General features: G+C 49.9%; 2 protein-coding genes across 13 annotated transcripts in view; one reads left to right on the top strand and one right to left on the bottom strand.

Annotated features, from left to right (window-relative positions):
- Positions 1-1,651: 1,651 nt before the first annotated feature.
- LOC139358668 (ral-GDS-related protein-like) lies at positions 1,652-12,621 on the top strand. Of its 3 annotated transcripts, XM_071080066.1 has the most exons (13): positions 1,657-1,877; positions 2,307-2,417; positions 4,460-4,632; positions 5,983-6,176; positions 6,301-6,623; positions 7,392-7,607; positions 7,979-8,082; positions 8,577-8,646; positions 10,209-10,283; positions 10,766-10,840; positions 11,432-11,455; positions 11,805-11,926; positions 12,433-12,621. In XM_071080066.1, exons 1-13 carry the CDS (start codon positions 1,737-1,739, stop codon positions 12,470-12,472), a joined length of 1,668 nt encoding a protein of 555 aa, XP_070936167.1. In that variant the 5' UTR covers positions 1,657-1,736; the 3' UTR covers positions 12,473-12,621. The 3 variants fall into 3 exon arrangements, with proteins under 3 accessions (XP_070936168.1, XP_070936167.1, XP_070936169.1); XM_071080067.1 differs by lacking the exon at positions 10,766-10,840 and having other exon boundaries at positions 1,652-1,877; XM_071080068.1 differs by lacking the exons at positions 1,657-1,877; positions 2,307-2,417; positions 4,460-4,632; positions 5,983-6,176; positions 6,301-6,623 and having other exon boundaries at positions 7,537-7,607; positions 7,960-8,082.
- The window catches only part of LOC105480647 (aspartate-rich protein 1-like), a 32,359-nt gene continuing 23,300 nt past the window's right edge, over positions 8,560-17,618 (bottom strand). For 2 of the 10 annotated variants that reach the window (XM_071080084.1, XM_071080085.1), the window contains exons 11-12: positions 17,405-17,571; positions 12,744-13,290 (exon numbers count right to left, since the gene is read on the bottom strand). In XM_071080084.1, coding sequence (XP_070936185.1) covers positions 13,256-13,290; positions 17,405-17,571 — 202 coding nt within the window. In that variant the 3' untranslated portion in view covers positions 12,744-13,255. Of the gene's footprint in view, positions 9,111-12,729; positions 13,291-17,404; positions 17,572-17,618 lie in introns of those variants that run through there. The other 8 variants (XM_071080082.1, XM_071080083.1, XM_071080086.1 and 5 more) reach the window with 7 other exon arrangements.

Below are 17,618 nucleotides of genomic sequence, written 5' to 3'. Positions count from 1 at the left end.
GACCCAAAAGAAAGCTCGAATTCAGCAGATACCTGCCAGTGGGTCCTGGAGCGGCAGCCCCAGGAAAAACTGCCATTGCACTGTCAGCTCCCTCCAGCCCTCTCTCAGGTCCCAGCAGGAGGAGGGCTCTGACTAAGCTCAGAGGTCTCAACAAACGGCGGGTTGAACCTCACAGGAGTTATTAATAGGCCTATAGTTATCTCAAGACTCCTCCTGACCAGGACCAAAAATGAGTCCTGAGAGGGCAGCCAGGAAGAAAGCAGGGTAGAGAGGAAACACAGGGAGACGGGCCCTGGGACCACGTCAGATATGGAGGAAACCAGAGGAATGAGGGCAGCCCTCATGATTGTGCTCCCCACAGCTCCTGCATGCCTGTGTCCCCTGAGAATGCAGGGTGAGGAGCTCACTCTTGCCCCTCACTTGTTCCTGGGCTCTGGCAGGCTGGCCTGCTTCCTGCCCCAGCCTCACCCACTCTCCGCAGTCCTCACCATTGCTGTGGGCAAGCTGATCTCTCTGGTTTGCTGGGCTCTCACTCTCTGCCCAATGGCGACGAGTTAACTTCTTTGCATGCTTTATTTTCTGTGATTAAAAAGGGAAGCAATTCTCACTAATGCCATTTCTCAGAGGAGAAAACAGGCACAGGGATGTTCTATGACTTCCTCACCATCACCAAGCTACAAGTGGGAGCTGGACTTTGAATAGAAGTCTACCCATGCTCCTAAAGTTGAGCCGTCCTCCAAGGAAAGGACAGCACTGTAAAAGCTCAGTGAATGGGATGGGAGACTTCGCTAAGGCCTGACCAGGCTGGTACCCTGATATCCAACTTCCAGCCTCCAGAACTGGGAGAAACATAATTCTGTTTTTGATCAGCACCCCAGGCTATGGTTCTTTGTTGTAACATCCTGAACTAGCCCAGAAGTGCGATTCCATCACCTGTGTCATACTCCATCATTCAGAAGGGAGTCACTAAGCCCTCAGTGCTGTCTTTGTGGATGCTGCCCACCCTAGGCTGAGATGAGGCACAGGGTCTGGGTCTAAATAAAATGGGAAGGCACTGGAAGGTGCAATGTCAGAGGAGGAGGATGTCTGAAATTCATTTAATCTCAACCTCTACTGGTGCAGCATGAAAGAGGAGGTCCAGAGCAAAAGTGTCTTCTCCTGAGATCACACTGTGAACCCCAGGCCCACTGGAGTTCTCTTCCATGCTACTTCTCAATCCTTTTTGAATTTCCTCCATCTGTAAGTGTGTGCAATATCTACAGGAAACACCACATCATGAGTTTTATAAGATCTATCTCAAACACACCTCATGAGTTCCCTAGGAGGGAGATGCTAGCGTAACCCCCATTGTGCATGCTGGGGAGGCCCCAAAATACCAAAGGAGTTCTCTAGGGTCTCACAACTGCTAAGATAAAGGTTGTTTGACCCAGAACTGTCTCCTCAAACCTGGGACCCTGGTTACATCCAGGTCTTCCCAAGCTGCTGAAGGGGCACACTTTGGCATAATGGTGAAAGGTAAGGAGTTGATGGGGGAGGGTGAGCGGCCAGAAGCCCAGTGGGGCCTTTGAGTAGGTCTTATGGAAAGGAGGAGCTTACAGGATGGAACCTACAAGATGTGACCTCACTTCCTTACTGACAGACCCCAACAGAACTTAGAATTCTGGTAACTAGGCACCCATATTATACACACAGCCCCATTTCCAGCTCAGTTGGTAGTCGACACTGGAGAGAACACCATGTTCTCCTGCTGTGTCCCCACATGCTGCCGACCTCCTCGTCGCAGAAGAGGACAAAATGAGACTGTTTCTCGAGAATACAGACATTGGTTCAACCCTCACCCTCGACGCCTCTGGCCCTTTGCCAGCAGGCACCCACAGGTAACACAGGGCCCAGGGCAGGCCCGTCCAGGCCAGGCCTCAGCTGTGTCCATCAGGGCAGCGCTGAGCCCCTCCCCATGTGTTTGGGGAAACAGGAGAAGAGGGGCCCTCCCTGGACAGGAGCAGGTAGGTTGTCAGGGGTTGGGAGCCTGGTCAGTATGTCAGGTTCACAGCCCAGGCCACGCCTTCAGGATGGGAAGGTGAGTGTCGAGGACATAGTTTGTCTGCTCAGATCTGAATCCCAAGACCTCAAGCTGTCATCCGCCGGAGACCTCAACCTCCTCTGGCTGGAGGTCTATGCAGATCCTCCTGTGTGCCAAATCCTGTTGGGGAAGGGGGTGCCAGGGAGGAGTTCTAATGGGGTATCCCACTATGGGGTCAGCCAGGCAGGCCACTGACACCTCTTCGCCTGGCTCTCTCTCTTTGCAGAGCTCCACACAGCAGATCAAGCAGGAGCTGTTGGATGGATTCCATTTCTCCATCTTCTTCAAAGAAGGGCAGGGGCCGCCTGCTACCAACCACGGCCAGTGCTGGTCTGGGGTGAGACTGGACACAGAGGGGTCTCCACAGACAGGGACTCTAGAAAACCAGGGTGGACCCAGGACTCAAACACGAATATGGGGACTCCCTAGGCTCTGTCCTAGGGCTTTCACACTTGAGTGAGCCACTGTCCTCTCCCTAAGGAATCTGGCTACCGTTCGTCCCCAGTGGCAACTTGGTTACAGGCAAAGTCCCTTTCACCTATCAGAGGAAGATCAGAGAAAATCCTTCTGTGTTCACTTTCTGCTATGCCAGGAGTATCTCAGCATGTTGCTACAAGAATTGGGTACAATGGTAACACTGTAGCAACATACTCATACTGTTACCATTTTAACTCCCCACCCTAATTGTATGTCTGGCAACAGGAAGCTCCCCTGCCCTGCCAACCTCTTCCAGGATTTAAAATCCAACACTTCTACACAAACAAGTTGGGGGGGTGGTGATTACAACAAAAGAAGGTGAAGCTACTCTATGCATCTGTGTTTAAAGTGTCATCTCACAGAACTCATCCCTGCAGACCCACCAGGCAGGTGCTGCACCCTCGCATGTCACTGTAATATTCCTTAAGGAAGGCCATGTTCCACAGCGGGTCAGCATCTCCGTGCCGGTGGAGCCTGTTGTGATAAAATTTCCTCTCTAGTCAGCCTTTCTACAGGGAGCATAATCCTATGTGTGTCCTAATAGGCTGGAGCACTTTCCCAGGGCTGCCATAACATGCACGCTGACTGAAGGGCTTAACCACAGAAATCTGGTTCCTCACAGTTCTGGAGACTGGAAGCCCAATGTCAAGCTGTCAGTCTGGGGTGGTTTCTCTGGGCCTCTCTCCTTGCCGTGGAGATGGCTGACTTCTATCTCGGTCAGCACAGGGTCTTCTCTTGAACTTCTCTGTGCGCTGACCACCTCTCCTTGTAAGAACCCCAGGCATATTAACTTAGGGGCCACCCTAACGAACTCACTTCTCCTGAATAACCTCTTGGAGAACTCTGTGTCCAGACACAGTCACATTCTGAGTCTCTGGGGTTGAGAATAGAAACAGTTACATTTGGGGGAGGGGACACAATTCAACCCATAAAATACACAAATCCCCTGCGGAAGACACACACCCGGGAAAGGGAAATCTGGGTGAAAGGATGTGCAGATAGCAACTTTCAACAGCTCTAGCTAGTTAACTTTCCAAAAGGGCTCCAGCTGCTCACAGGGTCACCAGCGAACACAACCTCCCCTGAATACTAACATGTTCTTAACTTTTTGTCAATCTGCTGTCTGTGTGGCAGAGAAAATCACCTTGTTTCATTTCCACTTTAAACCATACATTTCTGTAACTTTTCCCGCTTTCAATACCTGCCTGCGTTTTCTCTTCCACGAGTCGCCTGGCAGATCCTGGGCCTTGGGATGCGCTTCCTCCCACCCTGCAGTCTTCCGGCATTTTCCCCTTGGCCAGGGCTGGGATGGACGTAGCTGTTTCTCCAGACTCACATTCATGTTAAAGAACAAAAACAATCATATCCCTTTAAGTCAAAGGGTTCTTCTAAAGCATCTTGTCCAGTGTGCTGTCACTAAAATAAGGAGGGGATGAGACCTCCCCAGACCCTTCCCTTCCATATCAGAAGCGGAGTCTCAGGTGGCCTAGAGGGAATTTCATCCAGTCCTCCCTGTGGAAGGTGCTCTCCTCTGACCCGGGTGCTGCTGAGCAAGCATCTGACATCCAAAAGCCCGCGTCTCCTCTTCTCCACCATGAGGGTGATTTTTGAGGATTGCAGGGATGATGCTCTTCATGCAGGCTGTTGATACAGAGGGTGCTATTGCCCCACAGCTGACATTCATTGTGCCGATGCCTTGAAGGCATGAATCATTTTCTCCTTCTCCATCCTCACATGCAATTTTACCTTGAAAGCCTAGAACCCTTTTCACCATGGGCACCCAGGTTCTCCACATGCACAAGTCCCTGAAGGGTTGGTGCTTCTTGGTGTGAGTTCCAGATCCCGATCCTCTGGTGGTTCATGGTGTTACACTGACTTTCATGTCCCTCCTTGTTCCCCTAGTATGAAAATGAGATCTGCAGGATGCCAACTTTCCAGCCCCGCACAGGGGAGAAGCTGTTGGAGTCCCTGGTTCCAGCCTTTCTAACTAAACCCATCTCCTCCTATGCCACCTGCCTGGGTCCCTCCTGGGACTTTATCACCGTGCCACACTTTTTGGAACTACTGGTTAGAAGGTGAGTGTCCATCCACTCCAAGGCACGGAGGTGCCTCTGTCCCCTACTGGCTGTGTCTTGAAGATGCACCTCTTGGAGCCTCAGTTGGCTCCTGTGGAACAGGGAGTAATGAGAAGATGAACCTCACAGGGTTCTTTTAGGGACTGAATGATCTAAGACACGGCAAACAAAGGGGTCCCTAGAGCCTAAAACTCTGGACAATCTGCTGTGGCTGCTGTGATTCATGTTTATTACTTTTCCCACTGACTGAAGCAGCTCTCAGCATTCTGCCGCAATGGCCCATATCTCTTGCTGTTTGGAAAGGCACATAGAAAGCAAGTCTGCAATGGCATTGCTAAAGGATGTCTGAGATTCTTTCTGGCTGGACTTTCTCCTTGACACAGAAGAGGGGTCCCTTGGTGCTGAAAAAGGAGCCACAGGCCCACTCAGATATCGGGAGAGGCTCACTGAGTTTCTCCAATGGTTGGGGTTCACTCATTCAATACATACATACAAAACACCTCATTTGTGCATCGTTCTTCTTGTGACTTGGCATAATTTCATAAACAAGGCAGATGACAATCCCTGGGCCTCAATTCTACTCAGAGTCAGGTGCTCACAGTAGACAGAATAAACAAATCATATCTACAGAATGTTAGAGGGGAAACCCTCATGGCCTCCTCCACATATGGTGGCATCCTCCCAGATCCTGACTAGAATGACGGAGCCCAACAAGTATAAACTGGGGGGACTTAGGGTTCTGAAGGGCTTCTTCACCCACAAAACATGGGAGGAAATATGTGGACTCTGGCTGAGGAGAGACTAAAGGAGCCTTGGGGTTCATATGTCTTGTAATTCCCACAACAAGGCTGACATCTGGGGACTTCCCCTGCAAGAGGCAAATAGTGAGTTCTGTAAATGGAGACTTAGGTCCCTTGCAAAGGAGATGTGAGGCTGGGGTCACAACTGGCCACTGAGAGACCCATCCCCAGCATCGTGCCTTCCCAGCTCTCCCTGTCCTCCTCCACCCAACATCTGCCCCTACTCTCCTAACCCCAGGACCAGGGGAACGAAACCTGCTCACAAATCAGCCTGGAGCTGCAGTCTTGAGTGCCCAGGTGCACAGTGCTGTGCTCTAGGGCCATTGGGAAGAGAATGTCAGTGGGACACTGGGGTGCAGAAGGGTCTGTACAGCCCTGCTACATGGCCAGGTCTGCCCCTTTCAGGACAGCACTGATGGCTTGGGGTAGGGTGGGGCTGTCCTCCACACAGGCAGCAGGAGGCCAGGGACCCAGAACCACACAAGGGTGCCCTGGAGGGTTGTGTGGGAGAAGGCCAGGCCTCTGACTCAGCTGTCCACTCCATCACCAGCACCACCACCTCCATTTTGTTCACCTGGCCCCCTGAAAACACTTCAGTTTGCTGCCAGGCCCTGCAACGGTCATCTTTCTGGATAAAGCTGGCCTTCAGGACCTTCGCCTGGCCTGGACTGGGCTTGGAGGACCATCAGGAAATTGTCCTAGGCCAGTTGGTGCTTCCGGAGCCCAAGGAGGCCAAGCCAGATGGTGAGAAGACTTTCCGGGGGTGGTGTTTTGGGGCTACAATTCCCTTATATTCCATCCAGTCATTTCTGTACTTGGAAATCCCAGTGAAGAGTGACTGGAATGGTGACCTTTTCTCCTTTTCCAGATCCTGCTCCACCTCCTGGGCAACACGCATTAACAATGCTGGCCCTGGAGCCAGCACCACCACTGCTGGCGGACCTGCGGCCTGCCCTGGAGCCAGAGTCACCTGTAGCCCTGGATGCACAAGGATATCTACATTCACCACCAGCACCAGCACCAGCACCAGGGGAAGGGCCCCCTCCAGGAACACTGCTGGAGCCACCGTCAGCCCCAGAGTCCACCTGTCCCTGTCCCGGGACTGTCAAGAGCCAACACACTGAGGAGCTGCTGGACATCACGACCTTCCCTCCCAGGCTGCTGGCAGAGCAGCTGACCCTCATAGATGCGGTGAGCAGCTGGGGTTGGCAGGCTGTGCGTCTGGAACCACCTGTCTCAGACCAGCCTCTCCCTGAGGAGCGGCCAATGCCCTGGGTCCAGTTTCAGCCCCACTTCTTACCAACCATGGGATCTGGATGAATTTCCTCACTCACAAGCCTTCCCTGTCTGCATGTGGACAGCAGAGATGGGAAATGACCCGTGCCAGCTGCACAGAGTGACTGTGCAGACGGAATGACAGGGGATGGACAGAAAGCAGGACAGGGCAGGTGATCACCGAGGGGCAGGCAGGGCCATGGGTCACTCACCCAGCTGTTTAGGAGCCTCACTACCCTCAGCACTTATTGGGTACCTGATGCATACTAGATTCTATGGCAGACACCCAAACAGAGCCCAGTGTTGCAGCTGCTGCAAGGAAACTGCACCAGTAGGGAGAGAAGGAGTAGAGGGCTGATTGGGATGGGAGGAAGACGAGGCCTCAGGATGGGGAGGCCTGAGCCACCTTCTACTTCTTGGAGTGAGGATGGCCTGGGAGAAAACGTCACTCTCTCTTCCCACCCTTGTTGGGTTCTGGGCCATGATGCATTCAGGGCCCTCGGTGGACAGAAAACCAAACCCAGGGACTCCCACAAGTCTGGAGCCCATTTTAAAGCTTTCTGAGCTCCAGCTCTGTTCCTGCCAGAGACTGTGGATGACTGTGAGCTCAGTTCCTGCCTGGGACTGTGGATGACTCTGAGCTGGGCTGTGCTGTGTCCATGACACTCTTCTACTTCCCCAAAGGATCTCTTCAAGAAGGTGGAGCTCTACGAATGCTTGGGCTCCATCTGGGGCCAACGACATCAGAAGGGGAGTGAGCACGTGGCACCCACAGTTTGTGCTACCATTGCACACTTCAACAGGCTCACCAACTGTGTCACCACCTCCTGCCTCGGGGACCACAGCATGAGGGCTCGGGACAGGGCCAGGGTGGTGGAGCACTGGATCAAGGTGGCCAGGGTAAGCCATGGTTGGGCCTTGGGATTCCCTCTCTAAAAATGGGGAACAGCCTCTTCTCCTCCATTGGCTTTCAGGATTAGCATCTGTATCTCTAGCCTGAGCCCTGCAATCCCCTAGGCCCTTCTTCCCTGAGCTTCCCTGACCTTGACCCCCATGGCCCAGTGGTGGCTGCTCACTTCTGACCTGGGATCTTCCTTGGGTTGAACTGAAATCCTCCTAGATGAGTGACATTTAGTCAACCCCAGGTGTGCCCTCCTGAGGCTCCCTGGGCCTCTGCTTCATTCAGGAAGGGAGATCTCAGCAGAGGGGGCTGAGGCTGAAGTGGGTCTGACTTCAACTCTGGACCTCACAGCTCACTCTTCCCTCTCCAGGAGTGCCTAAGCCTCAACAACTTCTCCTCGGTGCACGCCATCGTCTCTGCTCTGCGCAGCAACCCAATACATCGGCTACACAAGACGTGGGCAGGAGTGTCCAGGTGAGGAGCTCCCTCCAGGGGAGCACCAGTGTTGACCTGGGGACCCATAGTTCTCCCCATGTGCCCTCAATGACTCCAAAAGGTTCTTGGAAACCAGGGACATTGGAGGCAGGGATGGGCTGGTGGGTGTGGTCACTAAGCTGCAGTGGACTCCTAGGCAAGGATTTCTAACTCAGGACTAAGGGTTTTTTAACCATCAGCAACAGGCTAGAGCCAACTGGAGGCTTTCAGGTGTTTGCACCCAGCAGCGGAACTGTGTCCAGCTGGAAGCTAACTGTGAACACGACGGGGCTCATGTGAAGTAGAGATGGGCCAGGGGAGGAGCATGACAGGTCCTGCCCTGGTCCTCTGGAGCCCTTGTCATCAGAGGGCCCCACTGGAAATGCTCACACAGGAATCTGGGATTCACTGGGTTTTCAAACAAAAGGGATTGGAACTCACAAATCTGCCCCCTGATTCCCAAATTTACCCTTTTTTCTTCCCTCTGTCAATAGCAAAAGCACAAGATATTTAAAAGAACTTGGCAAAAAAGACACTGCAGTGAAGAGGGACCTGTTGATCAAGGTACAGTGGAGTCTGGGAGATGCGGGACAAGTGTTTAAGGGTCAGAGAAAAGAGTGAGTTTGGAAGGGCATTGGACCCGGTGTGCAGTGGTTATTTTGTAATGTTTTGATTTACCTACAGAAAGTGGACTTGAAAAATTCCCTCCATGCCTACTTTGGGCAACCAGGAAGAGAGGTGTGGGGGTCCATGGGCGCGTGGGGGCACGGGGGCAGGAGGCCCTGGAAATGGGATGCGCTAATGGCTGCTGGGCTTCTGAGTGGGGGTGATGAGCTGCAGCATTAGCAGGACTCTGGCTCCCTTGCTGGTCCATGCTGCTGGCATGTAGCTTCCTCCAGGCTGGGGGATGGTCATTGCAGGTGGGAATTTCTTCCTTCCTCAAACTGGGAGCAAATCCTCAGGAAGCCAGGCCTCTGCTGCTGCTTCTGTCTGCAGCGCACCTCCATGGGCACGGACTGCAGTCCACACTGGGGGAAAGAGGGAACAACAACAGAGGAAGCTCATGTGCCAGGGAGTCCAGTAGACTGCCCAGCTATGGGTACCAATGGGCAAACTCAGGACAGATGTATGTGCTTGCTGGGACTCCCCGCTCTGCCCTTGGCAGACATTTGAAAAAGGTCATGTCACAGGATTCTCACCAGTTAGCAGTGACCATGCTCATGACAAGTATCTGGGGGATCCATGCATTCCTAGGGGATCTGCCCTGACCAGATCTCAGAAACCTCCATGCAAATGAGAAGGCGACATGTCACCCCACCCAGGATTCTGGAAAACCCTGCCATGTCCATCAGAGATGTCGCCTCAGGAGGCCACATCCTGAGTGGAGGAAGAGAGAGTTCTGTGCACGGAACTCCACTGGGGGATCATTGGCGAGGCCAAACCATGGATTTGGCATGGCGCAAACCCAGTTTGTGTGGCAGAGACTACAGTGGGGCTCAGATATGCAGGTGCCACTCAACCAGGTCTCCTAAAATGCCCTGCCCCTTTCCCATCACGACTCTGCAAGGCTGGAGACCTAGACACTCAGAGACTCCAGAGAACAAGACCCTGATGGGTGGCGGTGCTGAGATGTGGGCTGAGGGCAGCCAAGACAGAGCCTCCAGTAGGGGGAGGAGGTGCCCTCTCTTTTGGGGCCCTGGGGAGTCACTGCCCACTCTGGGTCTCTGTTTCCTCATCTGGAAAATAAAGGGATGCTGAGCCTGTAGTACGGGCCTCACAGGGTGGAAATGAGATTCAAGAAAAGAAAGCAATTGGAGGGTGCTTGTGAATGGTTCTTCCTCAGAGGGATGAGGGGGAGAACAATGACAACAGCTACAGGTAACAGTACTCAGGAGGTCCTGTGAGATAGCTGTGGTTTTCATGGCTCTTTACAGAAAGGAAACAGTCTCAGGGAGGCCTGGCTGCATGATTGGGTGACACACACACGGAGTGTCGAGCTGGCAAGTGGTATAAGCACTGTGCCAGGTGACTCACGCCAGTCCCTGGGGATCCAAGTGTGGGGTGGCTGGGGTGTAACTGGGGGAAGGGAACACAGCCTCACTGTCCCTGTCCCTGACACCTGGCAGGCGGGGAGCTTTAAGGTGGCCACCCAGGAGAGGAACCCCCAGAGAGCCCAGATGAGGCTACGGAGGCAGAAGGAGGTGAGTGAGACTGTGGCATGGAGGGACCTCAGGGGATCAGAGGACAGGGCTCTTTTCCCCACCAGCTGGAGGCCTCCATATCAACACAGCCGGGGCTTCCTCCCCAGCCCTGCCCTCCTATGGCCACTGGGCCTGGGAAACCTCCATTGGAGAGACCAGAGCAAGGGTCTGGGAAAGCAGAACTCAGAGTGGATGTGGGGAAGGGTAAGGCTGGGACCACAGGCCCTTGTGACTTGTTAAAATCCCACCATAGAGGTAACTAGGACTGATTGCCAGACTTGGAGGTCAGCTGGAATAGAGGAGGCAGAGAATTGGGAAAGGCAGCTGAGGGTCTTTGGCTGCTACAACTGGGAGACCTGGGGACGGGGGTTCTGGGAGACAGGGGCTGATGGGATTTCATGGGACAGGGCCTTGGGCAGGCACCTCAGGGTCAATACTCATCACCACTACCCCTCCCACCTCCCCACCCCTCCATGGCACAGGGCGTGGTCCCCTTCCTGGGGGATTTTCTGACTGAGTTACACAGGTTGGATTCGGCCATCCCGGATGATCTGGATGTGAGTGAGCCTGGGGCAGGCTGCTTGGGAACCAGGATCCTGAGGCTTGGGAGGAGAGGGGCCTGGACCAAGCCTTTAGATCTCAGCCCTTGGAAAACCTCCTCTCCTGAGAGCCTCACAGCTGCTCCTGTGTGGGGGGGTGTCAGGCCCATCTCATACGGCTGAGTGAAGGAGGCTCCATGGCAGTCACCAGTCCCTATCCCTGAGTGGTGAAGCTGCAGAGCTGCCTGACTGCAACGCTGCTGAGCTGTGGGCTGAGCTGGACTCAGCCTCTCCCTAGGGTAGTCCCATAATAGGAGGGTGAAATTGAGCCTTTCCAAGGGCAGGCAATTCCAGGGTCACTGAGTGCTTTCTTTCTATGAGAGATCTCAATTTCTCTGTCTGTCATCAGAGAGGATTGGAGCAGAAGGTCCCTGAGCCTCAGCCCCCTTGCCCCCTGCTCTAGAGCACGGAGCCTGAGGCATGTCCAAGTCCTGTCGTGTGCACATCCCCTGACCCTGGTGGCCCTGGCAGTAGTGCAGCATGGGAAGGGATGGGGTGGGGCTGGTTGTGGGCCAGGGACCTTTCTGATGGGCTCTGTCTGCCTTCCAGGGCAACAGCAACAAGAGGAGGAAGGTGAGCAGCTGGGGCACTCACATTGGTTGAGGGTGGGGATGTGGACGTCACAGTCCACCCTGGGCAGGACATTCCCTGGCTCCATCCTCTACATCTTAGTTTTACTGGGAGGGTTTGACACACACAGGAGGAGGAGACCTATCCCAGTGGAGAGAGTGGGAAAGGCACTGGAATCAAAGACCAGTTCCTGCAGGAGGGGCTGTTTACATCCAACTCTGAGAACAGGCTGGGGGCTGCATGGGGCCCCTTCACAGAATGGCCCCAGGGACCAGCCCCTTCTCCCTGCCTGCCAAAGGGCCCTCAGCATCCTCCACCCAGGCCCTGTCAGCATCCTGTCCTCTGTCTCTAGGAGGTCCGAGTTCTGCAGGAAATGCAGCTGCTCCAAGTGGCTGCCATGAATTACAGGCTTCAGCCTCTGGAGAAATTTGTCACCTGTTTCTCAAGAATGGAGCAGCTCAGTGACAAGGAGAGGTGAGGGCCTGGCACATGGGCAGAGGGTGGGAGAAGGCTCTCCATTTTTTTTTTTAAACGTGGTCTGGCTCTGTCGTCCAGGCTGCACTGCAGTGTCACCATCTCTGCTCACTGCAACATCTGCCTCCTGGGCTCAAGCCCTTCCTCAGCCTCCCAAGAAGCTGAGATTACTGCTATGCACCACCATGTCCGGTTGTTCTCTTGTTGTAGTGGTACATGTGGAGTTTCACGATGATGTCCAGGCTGGTCTCAACCTCCTGGCCTCAAGCAATCCACCCACCTCAGCCTCCCAAAGTACTGACAGCACACGTGTGAGCCACCTAACCTGGCCGAGAGGAGGCTCTCTGTGGACAGCTGCAGAGAGCCTATGGCCATGACTCCACCGCCAGCATCAAGCCCTGTTGCATGGGGACTGCTGGGGACCCAGGATTCCAGCTGGGCAGGCACTGAGAGGGGACCTGATGTGTGGCTCATGGTGGCCTCACAGCTGCCTCTCTATCCTGCAGTTACAAACTGTCCTGTCAGCTGGAGCCCGAATCCCAGTAGGCTGGAAACATCCTGCAGTGGCTGGGGCCCTATTGGGATGCTGGCCAGAACACCAGCTCTGCATCATCCTTCACCCAGACCGGAGACACCACGAAACCACATCTAGGTGGCTGGCAGCTCAGCTGCATCTTGACCCCACTCCTCAACTCCAGCTGCTCCTGCTGGCCAGGATCAGGCCATGGGACTTTTGCAAGTCAGGCGGGAGACCATTTTATGTTTATTTTATTTAGTGTGTAAGTAACATTTTTTTCTTAACTTTCATTAAAATAAAATTTTAAAACACTATTCAGAATGTTCTATAGTTGTTGGAATGAGAACAGTAACTCCAGCGCAGTAACCGTATACCAGTCTTTAGGATTCATAGTCTAGCATGTCACATTGAGGCTATGGCTGAACAAGCCATGGAATAGCGTTCGCGTTCCACCTGCCAACCGTTTAATGTTTTCCTTCTTTATTCAAATTAATTATTGCTAACTCTGTATAAGGAAAACAAAAAATAAAACAAACAAACAAACAAACCCTAAAAACCATAGTATGTCACCCAACCTACCACACTTGTTCTACTGACCACCTACTCGCAAACTTAAATTCTAGTTAAAGTCAAGTTCCACAGGGTTACTCTACTTTTTCAAGTTGTAAATATTTAATGAATCACTTAAATATTTACTGAAGGGCTGGAGATGGGAGGTATTTAAGCAGGTGGTAGGGCTGGCCTTCTCCAGAAGTCCTGTGCACAAGGGAGCTGGCCATGAGTCTCCAGGAAATACAGATAAACTTTTCCCGCTATGGATCTTCCCAGACTTTCTGACACCTCTCCCCTAAGGGAACATCAAGGAAGGAGAGAATTGTTTGAACCCATTATCTAAAGGATGTCCCACAGCTTAATTTGAACACAAGCCCCATTGTGGTACATCAGACAAAAACAAGTCAAAGAAATCAACATTTCAGGGTCTGAAATATGATACCCCCAAATCAACACAAAATAAACACTTCAATCCAGTCCTGGAGCCACAAAGCTCCTATAAGAAAAGTGGGAGTTTATTTCAGCAAAACTTATATCTATGCATGCAGTTTGCAAAAAAGAAAGAAAACAAAAGCAAAAATTATCTATGGCAACAAACCCATAGGCCATGCAATTGATTTGGCATTACTTTTTCTTTCTTATTTTTTGTTCTTTTTGGATGGGACACAAAAATCACTGCTAACAAATATGAATACAGACACATGGGACTATACATCATTTTAGAGCTTCTGCATGGGAAAGAAAAACAATGAACCATTAAAGAAGGCATCCTGATGAGTTCATGTCCTTTGTAGGGACATGGATGAAGCTGGAAACCGTCATTCTCAGCAAACTATTGCAAGAACAGAAAACCAAACACCACATGTTCTCACTCATAGGTGGGAACTGAACAGTGAGAACACTTGGACACAGGAAGGGGAACATCGCACACTGGTGCCTGTGGTGGGTTCAGGGGTTGGGGGAGGGATAGAATAGGAGATATACCTAATAGAAATGATGAGTTAATGGGTGCAGCACATCAACATGGCACATGTATACATATGTAACAAACCTGCATGTTGTGCACATGTACCCTAGAACATAAAGTATAATAATAATAAAAAAAAGAAGGCATCCTACAGATTGAAAGAAAGTTCAGCAGAATCATATCTGTGAAAGGGGTTGCAATCTAACATGTATGAGAAACTAACACTACTCTAACTGGGAAAATGAACAAAGTCTAATACCCAAGCTAAAACTGGGCAAAGAACCTGAACAGACACATCTGAAAAGTAATCACAAAATTGACTGACAGGTCAAAGAGAAGCTGCTCAACTTCACTAATCATCACACAAATGTCTAAGTGCAAACCACACTCAGATACCTCTCACTCTAATTAGGATGAAACTTACCAAAAACAAGAAAAAACCCATACATTCACAGGCAGTGGCCAATGTAGAAATGCAGAAAAAGAGATTTTATACACTATTGGTGGGAATGTACATTACTATACACACGAAGGAAAACAGTTGAAGGTGTCTTAAACATTTTACAACTACCCATTCACCTAGGAATACCACCACTGGTTATACACAGAAAGCGCATGAAATCTGTCATGTTGAACAGATATCGGCCTTCTTATGGCAATTGAAGCACTATGCACAATAGCGAAGGTATCCAATCAACCTACCTGTTCATGCATAGATAAATTGATAAAGAAACTGCGGTACACAATGGAATCCTCCTTGGCCATAGAAATTCATGAAACCATGTCATCTGCAACAACATACAGAAACCTGGAGGACATTATCTTCCATGAAATGAGCCAGGAAGAGAGAAATAAACACAGCATGATTCCATGCCTATGAGAATGAGATCAAGTTTGTCTCTAAACGACTTTATCTCCTAGTAGAACATTCCACAGTAGTGAAGAGAGCCTGGGGGTTGGGGAGGCAGCACAGGAACTGGGAAATGGATGCAATGTTACACTCAGATGACAGGAAAAAATTCAGCTGTTCTACTTCACAACAGGATGTCTAGAGTTAACTGTATCCTACCATATTTTCTAAAAAAGACTGAAAAGAAGGATTCTGAATATTGCAACCACAGAGAACTAATAAATAATAACTACACAAGGTAACAGAGATACTCAGTCAATGCCTTGCTTTCATCATTACACAAGGTACATATGCATGGATTAAAATGTCCCACCCTACTCTTTAATTGTATAACTTTACTAGAGAGCAAATTGGTTTTAAGGACATAGAAATAAACAATGCTGAAGTTCATGTGAGACCAGGAAATGCCCTGCATTTCCAAAGAAATTCTGAGAAATCCAAACTACATTGGATGCATCACACTCCCTGATGTGAAATTGCACTCAAACTCTAGGGACCTGATTCCACATGGATGAGTGGAAGAGAACAGAGAACCTGTAAACCCACACACTTCATACCACCTGATGCTGGATGAAATACACAATGATGAGTAATGGGGAAAGAACTCCCTTTTCAATAGTCTTGGGATAAATGGCGAGCCATATGCAGAAGAGTAAGTAACACTAGGCATCGACTTCTCACCATGTATCAAAGTTCACTCAGATGAATGAAAGATGTAAATGGAGGACCTCAAAGTACAAAAATCCTACAAGAGACCCTAGGAAATACCCTTCTTGACATCAGCTTTGACAAAGCATTTATATGCCTAAGACCCCACGTGACACTGCAACAACAGCAATAATCGACATGTGGGACCTAATACACTAAACAGCCACCACACAACACAAGAAATTACCCACAGAGTAGACAGACGACATACAAGATGAGAGAAAATGTTCCCAAACTATGCACCAGACCAAGTTCTAATATCCAGAATCTACCTTAAAGACCTTACACAAATCAATTAGCAAAATCACCCTAATAATTAATAGGCAATGGATATAAACACACACTTCGCAAAACATGATGATGAGCAACCAAGAATTTGAAAATATGCTCAACCTAATTATCAGAGAAATATAAATCAAAAGCACAATGAGATATATCTCACGCTGGTCAGAATGGAGATAACGCAGTTAAAAAAAAAAAAGGACACTGGCGAGGCAGCAGAGAAAGAGGACACTGGTCCACTTTTGGTGAAAATGCAAAGTAGTTCAGACACCATGGAAAGCACTTCGGAGATGGCTCAAAGAACTTGAACCAGAACTACCATCTGACCCAGCAATCCCACCACTGGGGTATACACAGAGGAAAATAAATCCTTCTCTCCAAAACACACATGCACACAAATGGTCATGGCAGCAGTATTTACAATGGCAAACACATGAAATCAGCCTAGGTACCCGTCAACAGTGGATCAGAAGAGGAAAATGTGGTACATATATACCACAAAAAACTAGGCAGCCATTAAAAAAAAGAGAGAGAGAAGGAAATCATGTCCTTGGCAGCAACATGAAAGGAGCTAGAGGCCATTATCTAAAGAGAAATAAGGAAAAAACAGAACACCAAATACCACATGTTCTCACTTATAAGGTGGAGCTAACATTGAATACACCCTACCGTAAAAGTGAAAACAACAGACACTGGTGACTACCCGATGAAAAAGGAAGAAGGCATGAGGTATGTGCTGAAGACCTATCTGGTGGGCACACCCACTGCCTGCATGATAAGGTTGCTTAGACCCCAAGTCTCAGTGTCATGGAATATACTAAAGGCAGTAACTAATCTGCATTTGTACCCTTTAGTCTATAATACACATAGAAATTATGTTAAAAAATACAAACTTAGAAGCTAAAAGCATGAATGAAAAACACAAACTTTTATAATTATCCAAACAATCTTTTATTGGCATAAACTAAGAAAGTGGACAGAATGAGGAAACCAAATATTCAACCCCAATTTACATATAGTGAACAAGTTTTTCAAAAGAACACCAAAAAGATGCAATCAGAAAAAAAGAGCCTGTTCAATAGATGATTTTGAGCAAACTGAATATTCACATACAAAACACTGAAATAGGACCCTTATGTCACGCAACACAAAAATCAATGCAAAATACATTAAAGACCTTCTGAAACCACAAAACTCCTACAAGAAAACATAGGGTGTGCATTATTTTAGAAAAGAAATCCATACATGTAGGCTGCTAAAGGTATTTAAAAAACATTAAAACAAAGGAAACACTCCAAGAAAACACCCATAGACAAGGTAATGGCTTGGCATTTTCACTGAAAAGCTGGGGACCCGGTTCCACAGAACAGTGGAACACATTAGAAGACCCAGATATAAACCTGCACACCTGAAACCATCGATATTTGCAAAAAAAATCAACAAAAATAAGCAATGGAGAAAGGACTCCCTATCAGCAAGTGGTGCTGAGATAAGTGGCCTAGCTAGATGTAGAAGAAATAACACTGGGCCCCTATGTCTCACCATGTACAGAAAGCAACTCAAAATGAATCAAAGATTGAAATGTGAAACGCTGGGCTGGACACAGTGGCTCATTCCGGGAATCCAAGCACTCTGGGAGGTCGAAGCAGGCGGATGACTTGAGGTCCTGGAGTTTGAGACCACCCTGGCCGACATGGTGAAGCTGATGTCTAAGAAAAAACCAAAAGTTAGCTGGGCATGGTGGCACGTGCCTGTA

The sequence above is a fragment of the Macaca nemestrina genome, chromosome 15, assembly GCF_043159975.1.
Source record: "Macaca nemestrina isolate mMacNem1 chromosome 15, mMacNem.hap1, whole genome shotgun sequence".
Classification (NCBI taxonomy): domain Eukaryota; kingdom Metazoa; phylum Chordata; class Mammalia; order Primates; family Cercopithecidae; genus Macaca; species Macaca nemestrina.
This window is presented reverse-complemented; position numbering and strand designations above follow the sequence as displayed.

Excerpts from the sequence above, each read along its gene's own strand:
- LOC139358668 (XM_071080066.1), top strand. The coding sequence starts at position 1,737 with ATGTTCTCCTGCTGTGTCCCCACATGCTGCCGACCTCCTCGTCGCAGA. Across the intron at positions 8,083-8,576 it reads ACGTGGGCAGGAGTGTCCAG|CAAAAGCACAAGATATTTAA; the intron begins GTGAGGAGCTCC and ends CTCTGTCAATAG. Across the intron at positions 8,647-10,208 it reads AGAGGGACCTGTTGATCAAG|GCGGGGAGCTTTAAGGTGGC; the intron begins GTACAGTGGAGT and ends GACACCTGGCAG.